The sequence below is a fragment of the Stenella coeruleoalba genome (genome assembly GCF_951394435.1).
Source record: "Stenella coeruleoalba genome assembly, chromosome: 8".
NCBI classification, from domain to species: Eukaryota; Metazoa; Chordata; class Mammalia; order Artiodactyla; family Delphinidae; genus Stenella; species Stenella coeruleoalba.
Window position 1 is genome coordinate 8,650,162 of NC_137154.1, and position 14,990 is coordinate 8,665,151.

The 14,990-nt window shown below is 42.7% G+C and overlaps 1 protein-coding gene across 1 annotated transcript in view; it reads right to left on the reverse strand.

The window, feature by feature from the left end:
- Positions 1 to 10,077: 10,077 nt before the first annotated feature.
- The window catches only part of LOC307189739 (organic anion transporter 7), a gene marked incomplete at its 5' end in the record, with an annotated part of 33,249 nt that continues 28,336 nt past the window's right edge, over positions 10,078 to 14,990 (reverse strand). The window contains 5 exons of the mRNA XM_079928157.1: positions 10,078 to 10,279; positions 11,179 to 11,382; positions 11,849 to 11,957; positions 13,581 to 13,795; positions 14,458 to 14,573. Coding sequence (XP_079784283.1) covers positions 10,219 to 10,279; positions 11,179 to 11,382; positions 11,849 to 11,957; positions 13,581 to 13,795; positions 14,458 to 14,573 — 705 coding nt within the window. The 3' untranslated portion in view covers positions 10,078 to 10,218. The remainder of the gene's footprint in view (positions 10,280 to 11,178; positions 11,383 to 11,848; positions 11,958 to 13,580; positions 13,796 to 14,457; positions 14,574 to 14,990) is intronic.

Sequence of the window (14,990 nt, forward strand, 5' to 3'; positions counted from 1 at the left end):
TACGCTTATGATCACCTTCTGTTAGCCGCAAGCCACCTGCTCGCTGGGGGGGGGGGGGGGGGGGGATAAAGGAAGGGGCCAGTGTGCACGGCTTTTAGCACCCGAGAGGGCTGCAGCTACGGGGAGGAGAGGTTCAGGGACCCCCCAGAGGGAGTCCGTTGGGAGCAAGCAGACCAGAGTTTCCGTGTGGGAGTCCTCTGGAACCTTCTGGGACGGAACTGGATTTCCCGCAGTCAGGCGGGAGGGGAGCTTGTTCAAAATGTAAAGATTTAAAGGGAATCATGACGTTTGATTCTGCAGGACTGGGATTTTTATGTCACGCGTAGTCAAGCACAGCACAAGGGGAGGGGGTGTTGGATGCATGGCATGCTGACGCTAATAGACCATTCTGACCCTGCGCTGTTCCTGTTGAAACTTCTTTTATCACTTTAGCCGAACAATACAAACTCTAAGAATGCTTTCTGAGCCACTCAAAGTTCTGTTCTCTTCAAGTGTCTGTTCCCAGTGCTTTTTTTTTTTGCGGTACGTGGGCCTCTCACTGTTGTGGCCTCTGCCGTTGCGGAGCACAGGCTCCGGACGCGCAGGCTCAGCGGCCATGGCTCACGGGCCCAGCCGCTCCGCAGCATGTGGGATCTTCCCAGACCGGGGCACGAACCCGTGTCCCCTGCATCGGCAGGCGGACTCTCAACCACTGTGCCACCAGGGAAGCCTAGTTCCCAGTGCTTTTGAAGCCCACCAGCCCATCGTTAACTGGGCAGATGCTTTAACCAGAAGACAACTATTTATGGACCACACGATGTTTCTTGGTGCAAAGTGGTTCGTTTTTTTGTTTTTTGTTTTCTTCTTCTTTTTGTTTGATTATGGTGGGTATTAAAATATATTCGGTTAGCTAGGTTAAATATAAAAAGACGAATTTTTTCCGTGTGCTTTCAGAAAGTTTGCTTAAAGTTCAACTTCAAAGTTAAAGCATATTTGAGTTTGTAGCAACATGGGGGGGTGCCTTGTAAATGAGTAATTTGGGGTTCTGCCAGTTCCGTTTCAAAAGAAGGGCGTTTGAAAAGAAACCAGTGGAGGCCACAGGTTCCTGGTATTTCCGTCTTGATGCAGGATGGCTCCCCCAACCTTTGCTTGATCCTGCGAGCCGTGAGCGTGTTGGCAGGGAGAGTTCTGAGCTGGAAAGACAAGGGAGGTCTGGCTGGCTTTAGTGGATTTTCCAGAGCCCTGGCTTCTGCACTTTGCATGAGCATCAGAACCCTCCCTTTAGGCATAATGTCATCGAGCTGCCTGATGAGTGAAACGGGAAAAATGGAGCAGCTCTGGGCTGGGCAGGGCCCAGAGCTTCACTTGGGCAGCCTGGGGGCCGTGTGCTAGACCCGGAGCCCTGGCGGACAGGCTCCGCCAACAGTTGAGGGCAATAAAGTAATAATGACAAGGACAGCAGTGACATTCGCGGAGCGTTCACGCTGTCCCAGGCGCCGTTTCTTTCTTTTTAAAAAATTTATAGTGAATTTTATTTAAAAAATATTTTTAATGTAATTTTTATTTTATATTGGGGTATAGTTGATTTACAGTGTTGTGTTAGTTTCAGATGTACAGCAAAGTGGTTCAGTTATACGTATACATATACCCATTATTTTTCAGATCCTTTTCCCATTTAGGTCATTACAGAGTATTGAGTAGAGTTCCTTGTGCTATACAGTAGTTCCTTGTCGATTATCTATTTTATATATAGTAGCGTGTATATGTTAATCCCAGCCTCCTCATTTATCCCTGTGCTGTTTTAAATACTTTTGGACGACCTTCAGTCACCCTGTGGCTCTATGTGTTCATTATCTCCATTACAGACTTGGCCCCCGTGAACACGTAGCACCCACTTACCCAGCTTTACACGGTGCTCCAACTGGGTAAATGTTTATAGCAGTAATGTCTCCACTTGGCAAAATAAGGACTTTAAAATCAAGAGCTGCTTTATCATGAACCCAGAGATAAATACCAGAAGAGGGTATTTAAGGCCCGGAGATGCATAATTGAAAAGGGAAATGTGGGCAGGGAGAAAGGGCTAGTCATCCACGGGGCTCACAGCAGAGGTAGAATTAATTGCATATAATCCTAATACGAGACCTTGGCTTTTGGGTGAATAGTAATAGACATTCATGAGTAGGATAAGCTTTCGAGCTGACCTATGATACCTTTGGGACAGAAAGTCCCTGCAGGGTACAGACACTGAACTGTGATGACCCAAATTCAGTGTCTCTCACAGGGCTGAAGCAACAAGGTGTGTGCTCTTTACCGGGAGGTGGCGGGAAAAAACTGAATCCCGGGAGGAACTCGGGAGCCGTGGATCGTCAGAACCTCTTTGGTGGGAATCCACTTCCAGGATTGATGCTGCACAGACCCCCCCACCAGTGGCTGCAGCAGAGCTTGCCCGGACGCTGAAACCCACCGGGAGGGCAGCTCTGGCGTCTCGGGGATCCCAGTCTGGCACATTGTAGCAGCAGCCTTCACCGCCATCTCGGCTCAGGACGATAAAACAAGAAGTTTCAGTATTTCTCACTCACATGCAGACGCTGAGGGTTCTGTTCTTCCATTCCTCTGTGCCCCATGGGTGGCAGCCCTGGGGCTTCGCAGGGCAATAGGAAAACAGTGCTCTAAACTGATGAAACTGCCTTCTGGGGGCTCACACTCAGGACTTCTGCTCTGCAAGGCTGGGCTCCGGAAGGGCGAGGCGGGAGAGGCTCACTGAGGCTTGTCGGTTTAAGGGCACTACCCAGACCCCAAACACGAGGACCCGGCCAGACATACGATATTAAGAAAAGTGTGGAACGAAGGATATTTGGCATGATTGAGCTGTGATCCTCCAAATACAGGGAAATAACCTGTTAGAGACGTCTTGAAGTCTCACCCCTGGATATTCCCTGAGCCACAAGTAGACCTGTGTCAGGACTCTCTTAGTTTCAAGGGACAGAATACTCAACATCAGAAGTGCTTAAGTGAAGTGACGAATTGACTGGCTGAAGTGACTGTCAAATCCTGGAACAGAAAAGAGTACATCTGGACTTAGGCCTTTATAACATCAGCGTCAAAATACCCTGATGGGCCAGTTCTCCAGAACTGTGTGATTATTGTGGATTCGGAAGTGAAGGAGTCAGGCGGGCAGAAACAGCCAATGACCGCAGTACACCTTACGATCTCAGATCTTTGCTCTTCCTCTCCCAGTAGGACCCCAAACATGATCTAGTGCACAGAAGCTGATCGTTCTGTCCAGACTCACGGCTGGGATTCCTTAGAGAAGCTTTCTATGTGGTGAGACACACGGGTAGCACTGGTGAACAGATTTCCCCCCTTAGGTTATTCCATAGGAAATGTGTGTTTTCTCCTGCTCCTTGGACGATAACATATTCTCTTGTGTTTCTGGAAAATGATTCCGCTCCTGGGCAATAAAAACCACAGAATTAAAGCCTGCACACAAACTATGGTATATGCTCTTTAGGCTACTGGGCAGTTATACAGGCCAATTGAAGATCCGTACTGTAGGACTCTTACGTATCTGATGATTACTTTAGGGGGTACCCACAGAAGTGACTGATAACGTTCTCATGATGGATGTTACCTATTGATAACAGGCCAGCAAATGGCAACAGAATTTTAAGATCCAGATTGAAGATCAGTGAGCTCTCTCATTTATAGTGCAAAATGTGGCTCCCTCCCGCCTATGCTGAGTGGACTGGTATTGATTCAATGACTTTGACGTAATCCCTGTAGTCAAACTTTATCCGTTCAAGGAAAAACAGAACTGGGGCAAAGTCTAAAATTCATCCGTTCCTAAGGAGCACCAGAGACGTTATGCACTGATGAAGGTGTATTGGGGAACTTACGGCAACAAAGGAATCTCTTCATATTTTTGGATACTGAGGAATAGTTCACTCTGCTGCCAGGAGGTACTCATGTTACACTGGGAAAGTACTTTAACTGGATATGGAAATAACTTTCCGATTGGACAATGGACTGTTATAATTTTGTGGGTGGGAACTTCAGGGCTGATACACGTCAAGTAGTGGTGATTGATACTGCTGAACGTATTGTGGGAATCAATATGTTATATATGTGTAGAATTCTGGTTACTGTAAGGGATGTTCCCAATGGGGAAATGTCGTAATTCGAAGCAGATTAGTAAGATAAGTGCACACCAAGAACCATCTATCTTCCCCAGCATTGTCACGTAGTTCCTCTGTGATAGTAGAGGATAGCATTGTAGAGGGAAGCAGGTTACTACAGTAATCAGGGAGATAATGGAGGAAGAAGAGCTTAATAAAAATATCACATTATTAAATAGCTTTGTGTGATCAATCAAAAAAGTCCAATGAAGCTTGGTGCTCCACTGTGGACCCCTGAAATTTAGGGAGGCATTATCTCCCTGGCAACTGCAGTTGTGATATCATGAAGTCATGGAGTCGTCATGGAGTCCATTGTGCAGACCGAGGGCACGTGTTAAGCAGTGATGATGACATTGCTAATGCCTGTTAAGAGACGGTTTCTTATTGCCATTTGGGTTCTAGTGAGGTATGAGCCTTCCTGCTCTGCCTCCCTCAGAAAGGAGCTGCCGAGTATAAAATAGATACTTTAGCTGCAGACTAGCATCAGCTCTGCATCAGTGGGGTGTCCCACAACTCAGACGGTAGTCTTCTGATCCCTTTGTGTGACGTCCTTTGTGGGTTGTGGGACAAAAACGATGAAGAGCTTGTATCCTTGGCTACTTGTCACTTCCGTGTCTATGTAGATAAATAAGAATGGTTTGTTTTATCTGGACTCTCTGAATCAGTCAAGGCTCTGATCTTTTGATGGGATCTTGACAGACGAAGGATGAGCTCTTGGAGTTGTGGTTCGAAAAGGGAGCATGGAGGAAATATAACCAGCAAAAGAGATATTAGGAACAGCGAGGAAATCTATGTTAGATATTGTCTACTTCAGATATTCTTTTACTTATCGTTGCTTGCTTCTCCTGATGTCTGTGTACATTTTACCCTCATCCATACAAATGGATACACATCCATGTAAATGGATTAATTTTCATTTCATCCAAATAAAATGCCTGGTTTTCCCTTAACTCTTTATTGTCATTCCCTCAAAATTCAAACAATGTCACATTCGGTCAATTCTATCCACTAAATCTATTTCTATCATCCTAATGAAATCAGAATGAAAATCATAACATTTCCTGACCTAATACAATTTTAACCCAAAATGAAGAAACAGTATCCACGGTCTCTTGGTGTGCAGTAAAGACTTTAACTCAATGGCCTAGGATGTTCAAAACCTGCTCTGTCTGAGGAAAGGACTGGCCTTTTTCTCTCTCCTGGGAGACAACCTATAAGTCTTTTGAATATTTGATTTGATCAGGGTTTATTTGTATATTTGGGACTTGGGCTGTGACAGATAGTTTAGCTATGAATCTGATTTACGGTGAATGAGTGCTTTTGTTAACCTGGGGCCATGCGTCATTTTATATCAGTCTGACCTCTTGGGGGTCTAGAACTGAGTAGTTAAGGGCAGTCACTTGGGGCTGTCCAACTTACGAGACAGACGCCCAATAAAAACCCTGGACACCTAGGCCTGGGTGAGTTTCTGTGGCTGGAATTTCTTCATACGTCTTGTCATGTACCACACACGTGTTGCTGGTAGAATTAAGCGGTGTACGTAACTCCAAACAGGAAAGGCCAACAGGAAGCTTGTGCTTGATTCCTTCTGGGTTCCACCTAAGGCATTTTTCCTTTTCTGATTTTAATTTTTCTTTTCGCCGTAATAAGCCATAAGCATACTATAAGAGCTTTTCAGAATTCTGTTACTCCTTCCAGTAAATCAGGAAACTCAAATGTGTTCTTGGGGACCCCCAACACTCTTGGGATACTTCAGTGAAGGTAAATTAACAGATCAGTCTTTGTTTTGCGTCTGGTGTTTTGGGATTAAAAAAAACCTCTTCACCATTCATTTTCATGCAGGAGGTTTATTAGAACTACAATCTATAAGTTTGTGAGGAAGGCATGACTGGTTCCAGCTAAATGTTGAACCAGTATTGCTGCAACAGAGTGCCCAGGCAAGCTACGGGAGGAGGTAGAGATGGAAGAGCCCTTCAGAAATGTCTGGTATCGAGTCCCAGAATGAGCCCAGTTAACGCCACAAGGATGAGTTATTGTGTATGAGCAGTCCCTCAGGAGTGTAACATTGAAGGGTGTACATCACTCTGACCAAGGACCAGGCCAAGGAATAGATGTGTGTGTTAAGTCATTCTCTTGTTGTAGCCCATCTATCTTGCCCATAGGGCTGGTATGCTGTATTTATCATTGCCACAGGTTATCTAAAATGGAACAATATCTCTATATCTAGGAAGTGAAACACATTGATAGATGACAAAAAGCAGCTCTTTAGTTGAGATGTCCTTGTATAAGAGTTTTCAGCTCCTACAGAACATGCTATACAGACAATGGCTTACGGTGACTAAGCCACTTAGTCTCTGTCTTGTGATCAACAGCAGCTCATGGGCTCTGGAGAAAATAGATTCTGGGAAACAGGGATCAACGAATGTATCTTTAAGTTTTCTGAAAAGAAAGACGCTAGGATGGTAAAAAACAAAAACAAACAAACCCCAGCTTTACTAAATTGCATGAGTGCAATTGCAGGTCTCTAGTTTTCACACATTTCCTTTTCTCAGGTTCACTACAAGACTATATTCCACTCAGTGATGTCCTAATAACTTTGAGAATAGTAAAGCGTAATAACTTAGAGAGGGTACCGACGGAAGCCTCTTTCAGCAGAGATTTCCATGCCACGTCATTACATAAATCACCTGCTGTCCTAAAAATAGCTGCACTTGGTTTATGTACTGTCCTTCTTTAGGAACCATGATAGATTCCATGATACTATTTCTGAATAATTAATAGAATCAGATTTTATATAACGATTGTCAAAAATTATATACAGCCTCATGGTTCAAGAGGGTGTGGTTGACAAGGCCTCTGTTAGTGGGTAGTCTGTGTCTATGTCCAGGAAGAAGCTCTGATACTACAATTAGGAGGCAAGATTTGCCATATAGCACTTCCTCACTTGATTTGAAATGTCATTAGTTATCTGAATTCAGTTTTTCCTTTTATAAAAATCCTTTTAAGAAATACTACAAAATACAGAGTAAACGAAACACTTTCACTGATAATCCTGTTGCAGAACAATGACAGATTGGACGTTTTTGAAGAATGACCCTGCAACTCTGTGTCAGACTGAAAGGAAAATTCCCCAACCCTCTCACCACAATTTTCTATACTTGTGCTTACTATACTTCTCCACCAAAATATACCTCACTCTACTCTCTCTATCACAGAGCATCTGCTGGGCCACAGCTGCTGGTGTAATGTCAAAGACCCATGAGGACCTGTGGGACTGTATCTGCCATGAAACATCAGATTTTATGGACTGGCAGCTAAGCTAGCCTTTGGGGTGATGCACAATAGATGCTGTCTAGTCTTTCTCCTGATGGGATATCGAACATTTCATTAGGAAGAAGACCAGATAAACCAATGACATTCATTATTGATAATTCCTTGGCATTCCCTTTCTCTCTTTCCCACTTTCTGCAAGTGGTAATTTCTGTGCTTCTCGATCTCTTGGAAGTCATTTGGCAGGAAAAAGGCAAAAGAAGACATAAGACTGGGGCTTCCCTGGTGGTGCAGTGGTTAAGAATCCACCTGCCAATGCAGGGGACACAGGTTCAAGCCCTGGTCCGGGAAGATCCCACATACCGTGGAACAACTAACCCCCTGAGCCACAACTGCTGAAGCCTGTGCACCTAGAGCCTGAGCTCCGCAACAAGAGAAGCCACTGCAATAAGAAGCGTGTGCACCAAACGAAGAGGAGCCCCCACTCGCTGCAACTAGAGAAAACCCTTGCACAGCAATGAAGACCCAACGCAGCCAAAAATAAATAAATTAAAAAAATAATTTATTTTAAAAAGAACTGAAATTAAAAAAAAAGAAGACTGTAAGACTGATTGACTTGATTGTGTTTCAAAAACTAAAGCCCATGGGGTAACTAGAAGGTTTGTGTGGAAGAGCTAATAAGAGAAAGAAGTTGAGTATCTAGGAAGTCTGAGGATGGAGGAGTGCTTGTAGGTTCTGGGGGAGCAGGAACCCAGTCCTGAGCCCTGGCAACACTCTATGGAAACAGAAGACCCCTTCCATTGTGGCTGTAAAAGGAGTTGAGCTGTCAGATGAGAAGCCCCAGATTCCAACATTTCATTGTGGTGTGAATGGCAGAATTGCTGCACTTGAGTGTCCACTGGTCCAGTAGTAACCTCTTTGAACAGGTAACTGATAACCAGTGCAGCTCCTCCTTGTAACCGTATATACTCCTGGAATCTGGATAGCTCTGGTGTGGAAGTCTTGTGGAAATAATTTCCCAAAGTAACTGATTTGCAATTTTCTACCAGCCTGGAGGGAATGAGGACTTTAAAATAAATTTTCTTTGCCCATAGAAAATAAAAATGTGATGCCACGCCAGTACACAGAGACTAATATCTGCTACATCTGTTTTTAGACTTTTTTTTTTCATTTCCTCTTTGTATCCAAGGCTCCTATCATACTGCTTGGTAACTATTACATGCTGAATAAATGGTTGCTGACTCAATGAAAGATTTTTAAAGCTCTTTATAATGACACCATTCTGTTTTGTGCAGTTGTATGGTATATGTTATTTTATAACTCCACCATCAATTAACAAGTTTCCATTTACATTCCTCAGAAAAGTTGGTATTTTACTTAGCTTGTATGTCTTCAAATTTCAGTCGTTTTGTAGTTTTTCATAAATGTATTAGTCATAGGATTTTTTTCTTTTGAAAATTATATGCTCTTGCTTTTGACCATCTAATATTGAATTATGTATTCTTTTCATGAATATTTATTAGAATCCTACATATTAATATATAATAATTTTGAAAATTGTTAATTTGTCTTTTGCAGTTTATTTTTGATAGTATCTTGTAATATTTTAGAATGTTGCATTATCCTTTTAAAACTTAGAGTACAGAAACTTACAAAGAAGCAAGTAAAATCTCATAAAGGTACACCACTGGCTTCCCTGGTGGCGTAGTGGTTGAGAGTCCGCCTGCCGATGCAGGGGACGCGGGTTCGTGCCCCGGTCCGGGAAGATCCCACATGCCGCGGAGCGGCTGGGCCTGTGAGCCATGGCCGCTGAGCCTGCGCGTCCGGAGCCTGTGCTCCGCAACGGGAGAGGCCACAAGAGTGAGAGGCCCGCGTACCACAAAAAAAAAAAAAAAAGGTACACCACTAAAAGTTAACAGCTTTTATCATTTTGGTGAATATTTTTTCTAGACTTCTCCCATAAGTTTTTCGAGTTTTGTCCAATAGAGGTTTTAAATGAGTATTTAGTCAAATCTACCTATATTTAAATCGTTGGCATTTGCTTTACTTATCAGAACATTTTCTTAATCCCAAGACTTTGTATCCACGTTTTCTATTGAATAACATGGCTTAATTGTTCCATTTGTCATTTTAACCATATGGAATATATATTTTTTTGGTTTAGAGAATGAAATCAAATTATTAGTCATTTATTTCTAAAGTTAGTTAATGATATTTATTACATAATCATTTTTTCTACCAGTGATTTATGGTGCCCAAATTATCAAATTTTGAGTGTTCTCCACACCACCGTCTCATTCTGGACTTCTTTTGATTTGTAAATACATCTGCATTTCCTTTCAGCGTATGCGGCCCCAAATACTTGCACCACTTTCCCTCCATAAACTTCATTTTTCTGGATCTTGTCTATAATTAATTTGTAGATATATTTGGAACTTTTTCAAATTGTCCCCAAAGTAATTATTACATCAATTACTCTGTCATTAATTAGAGCAGAATCAATGTTTTAAATACTATTCTATCTTTCTTTCCAGAAACATGCTAGGGTTCTACAATTATACACATATTTTATTATGGTCCCTTTAAAAGTATTATGACTTTCCTCAAACTTCTTCTTATGATTAGTCATAGGCATTTTATATATAGTTATTTAGAACTGCAATTTTAAATGGAGTCCATTTTTCCTTTATATCTTTTTATTTATTTGTTTTCCAAATTTTGCCAATATCTGGGAATGATCCTAATTTTTCTTGTTTATCTTGCTCTTTGATTAGCAGTTAGTTCCTGGAATCCTTTAAAACTGGGTCACTTTCATGGAAGTATCTTCCTGCTTTGCTTTTCTTGAGCCTTTTCTCCTAGAACAAATACAATGAAAACAACAAACGAACAAAATTTTAAAAACATGGAAAAACATCTATGTCCTGCATTCTTTAGAGCAAGCTGATTCTTGGTCCACGAGTTTTGATAAAAACCATGACACCTGCCCTGAGAATTTGAGTAAATTTTGTGAAGAAAAAAGCCAAGTTCTCAGGGCACAATCTGGAGAGGCAGCTTTGATAGTTTCAGCGCTCACCCTTGGACACCATGGTATTGGCTAACGGGGTCTTTGGAAGAGGCAAGGGAAGTATATTAAAGTTTTTAAACCCTTTCAAATTCTTGATCACTTAAAAATACCAATAACTACCACCCTTTTCCTCTCTTTTCTTAACACTTTCATTCCCAGTGAAAACCAGATGGTCTGAATCTTACGGGCAGCACAGTAGGACTCCTTCCCCTGAGATATATTGTCATCTGTGGAAGGGGATCTTGTCCTCTCCCTGATCTTCCTCAGATCTTCAGCGACCAGGGTAGGTCACAGACCTACAGACACCAGCAATCTCAGGGAGGTTACTGCCCTCACTGGGCTGAGGGCTGCCAGGATCTGAGGGATGAGAATCTGGTGTCTGGATCTGTGCATGTTTGTGAAACACTTTCAAGGGTATGTATGTCACACTAGGGCATTAATTTTGGCTTCTTCATCACTAAACCTACTGGTGCCTACTGGTGTTGGTCTGTGTGATCTAGGGAGGCTCGGGGGAGTCTGAGGTCACTGTGAGGAGGGATGAGGCTGTAGCTGTACCAAACGCACTGACCCCCTGGAGTAGTCTAGGTGTAAGCCTTCTCCTGGGGACAGTGACCCTGCATGGTGCCTTGCCCTCCTAGCGCGAACCTGTATCACACAGCAACCCGAAGGGAGAGCCAGCGGTTTACTCACTGCTTTTCCACATCCTGGATGGAGTCAGGCAGAGGCTTATTCCTGGTTTCAGGAAGGAGTGGAACAACAAGGCCAGCGAGGATGGAGCAGACTCCATAGATGATCCAGGGTAGGTGGGGAGAATATACTGTTAGGATCATCAAGAGGGGAGCCAGGGCTGCCCCAATATTAGAAGCAATTCCCATGAATCCTGAGGCTGTTACCCTTGGAGTGCAAACAACAATACAAAAATAATCTGGTATAAATCCATACAAGTAATTTGTGATTTATTATTTTGCTTTGATTATGGGAGACACCTCAGCAATATTTAGACACATGAAGGCTGATGACGTTCTCTTACGTTTAAAATATGCTCTTATTTGCTCACAAATTTTTCAAGTGCACAAGTGCATTAAGATATGTTTTCATTATTGAAAAAATACTCTTACCAACAGCACCTACCCTTTAATGGTTCAGCAGATTATGGGAGATGATACATTAAAGGGCTTAACTCATGACTGACAAAAGTGAGATTTTAACAAAAATTTTGGCTATAATTTTTGTTATTATTAAAACTATTATAATCAATGCTTTTGATAATGAATCAGATTAGTTTTCTTTCCACTTTAAGTCTTGATTAGCTGGGAAAGGTCTGTTTTGACCCTGATAGAGCTTCCATGAGATTGTGTACCTGACAATGGTGGGGACTAGTTCATTTCCATGGGCAAAAGAACACATGAGAGCCATAGAAGAAACTGCTATTCCCAAAGTTGACAAAGCCACACGCAAGGTCTGTATTTCTGGAGAAGAAGACAAGTGAGACTCAGGAAATCTGAGCTGAAGAAATCACCATCCACCAAATTATAAATGAAAAAGACACAGTTGGGGGACATCCCTGGTGGTCCAGTGGCTAAGATTCCACGATCCCAATGCAGGGGTCCTGGGTTCGACCCCTGGTCAGGGAACTAGATCCCACATGCCGCAACTGAAGATCCTGCACATGGCAATGAAGGTCCCGCGTGCTGCAACTAAGACGCGGTGCAGCCAAATAATTAAGTAAATAAATAAATATTTAAAAAGAAAAAAAAAGACAGTTGGAGACACTTGCATGTGTTAAATACCTGGTAGAGAAAGCACACAGGGGCAGAGAATGTGCACAGCCTAATAGCTGAGAAATATTACAACTTAAATAAGAAATTAAAAACCTGAGTTATTGCATCAACTCTTCCTACATATCAGAGATTTCAGAAATTTGCCAAAGATGGAGAGGGGAACAAAAACCCAGCAAGAGTTTGCTTTCATTTACTCTGTCCAGTGTCTCCTCTGCCTTTCATGTATAACATAGGACTATTATATGAGCAATTACTGATGGATGGAGGACTCACCAATATCCTCCAGGAGTTCAAAACCTGGGTGTTTACACAATGTTGACATGGGACTAGTAATGCAGTAGAGAGTAATAAAAGAATGGGGCTTGGGCTTCCCTGGTGGTGCAGTGGTTGAGAGTCCGCCTGCCGATGCAGGGGACACGGGTTCGTGCCCCGGTCCGGGAAGATCCCACATGCCGCGGAGCAGCTGAGCCCGTGAGCCATGGCCGCTGAGCCTGCGCTCCGCAACGGGAGAGGCCACAGCAGTGAGAGGCCCGCGTACCGCAAAACAAACAAAAAATCATGAAAGCGTGACAACGTGGGAGTGAGCTCTGTTGTAAGGCAGCAAATTTGCGTTGATGCTGATATTCAAGATGGGATGCTGTCAAGTGCATCACTGCGCTGGGAGCTAGCTGAAGCATGGTGACCACCTGGGTTCCCCCATGAATTACATATGGTCATTTAATTTAGTAAAATTGATTTTAATAGAGGCTGTTAACAGCTTAACGCCTTTTTCCTACTCTCTGTACCTTCTATGCTTGAAGACAAAGGATTAAAAATACCTTAGAGTCAAGATGACACCCTGGGACCAGGGTTGCAGTTATGGCGACCTAATTCCAGACACAAGAGTGGATACATAGAATCAGGGAGTAAAGTTTCACTGAAACTGTAGTAATAAGAAAGAGACCAGACCAAGGAAGTGTCCTCACATGAGATATAATTATATATAGTGACATAATACTGTCATTTACAGTTACAAGTGTGATTGGCCAAAGAGAAAGTGATCAATTGCTCTCCCAGAGAAACTGTCAGCAATAAATGGCACAAATTACCAAACACATCTCTGATATGATGAAGACAACCACATGTCTGAACTGACTTTTACTGACCTTTGCCTATTTCTCAGCCACTTAATGACAGAATCTATCCTAAATCCTCAGATTGGTTTTGGAAAATCCTTAGAACCCTAGTCTTCACTTCCTTCTGCCTTCAGATCCTGTCTTCAAATCTCTGAGGTAAGACATTTTCTTATTTCAACCTGTGCTCTCTTCTCACCTTGAGGCACAAATGTGACGGCCAGAATGGAGACTCCAAGGAGAAACATGAAGAGCGTCTGGCTTACTTGACGGCCCAGGTGATTCAGTGCCAAAAATGCAACATAATTGGCTGGGAGGTTGACTGCACCGAAAAGAACCTGGAACAGGAAAACATTGCTCCCTATGTCCTGGAGGTGGAGAATCAGGCCAAAAAAGGACATGAAGTTTGCAAATCTGTGGTGAACAAAAATGAAAGACACTTATCATAAGGTGTAGAGCCTTTGTCTTACAAATGATGATAATAAATATTAGCCACGCAGCCAACGGTTGGTTTTAAAGTATAAAAACATGGTATATTTTATGGAATAATTCCTCGCAAGGTGATGAGTTTAAAATTCTAAAATTGGAGCTCCTAATTATTGTTAAGTTTTGGGGGAGGGTTTGGAGTGTTTTTTGTGGAGGATGCATGATGGAGCTTTCTAGAGTTTTAGCGCTTTTTTCTATATCTTCATCTGGGTGATGGTTGCATATGGAAATATTCATTGAGCTGTATATTTTTGTGCACTTTACTGCTTGTAATTTTACCTCCATTAAAATGGAAACAAACAAGTGAAGAAAGTTAAAGCCAATGTCTGTACCATGACTGAAGTTCTCAGTCTCAGTTTCCAGTGATGAGATTGGTAGGGTGATATGATAAACAAAACTCGCCGTTGTATAAATAGCTCTGGGTCAGTATTTTTCATAACCCTTTGACTACTCTAAACACAGCAATTATCATTATGACTTCCTCTGTATTTTATCTCAAATCTGTTCCCACAACATGTTGTATCCTTTGATATGGGATAGATTCATGTCTCCACTATTTTAGCGTCCCTCATGCACTCTGAGAAGCCCACCTCACAAAGGACAGGAGACAGACGTTCTTACGCAGGTTGGGTGTGCGGAACAAGTCAAACACAGAAGGTTTGGTCTGTGCGGCCTCCAGCTCTTCCTGCAGGATGGATCTCACGACCTTCAACAACAATAACAACAGACTGTTCAGTTGTCACACAATGGGAGGCACTGTGAGGCCCTCAACAGATGACAAGATAGATGATGTCCCTTTCCGTCTACTGGAAAATATAGCCACTGAGGATGTAATGACAGGAGTAAAAGTGGTATGACTAGAGAATTACAGAGTTAAAGGGGACTGAAGGAAATGATGTAGCAACAAAAATATTCAAACACAAGATTCGAGAGGACTACAGGGCATCAGAAAGGGAGTGTACCTTAGATACTCAGATTAGAAAGGGAATCAAATGCAGAGTTGCTTGGATTTTGTTCCAAAGCTCCATTTGTGCCAGATGGGCATGAAAGACCTGAGAACTAAGCTTGGTTATCAGCTGGCTGTCCTGTGCAGAGAAACTGTTTATCTCAGGAAAAAGAACAT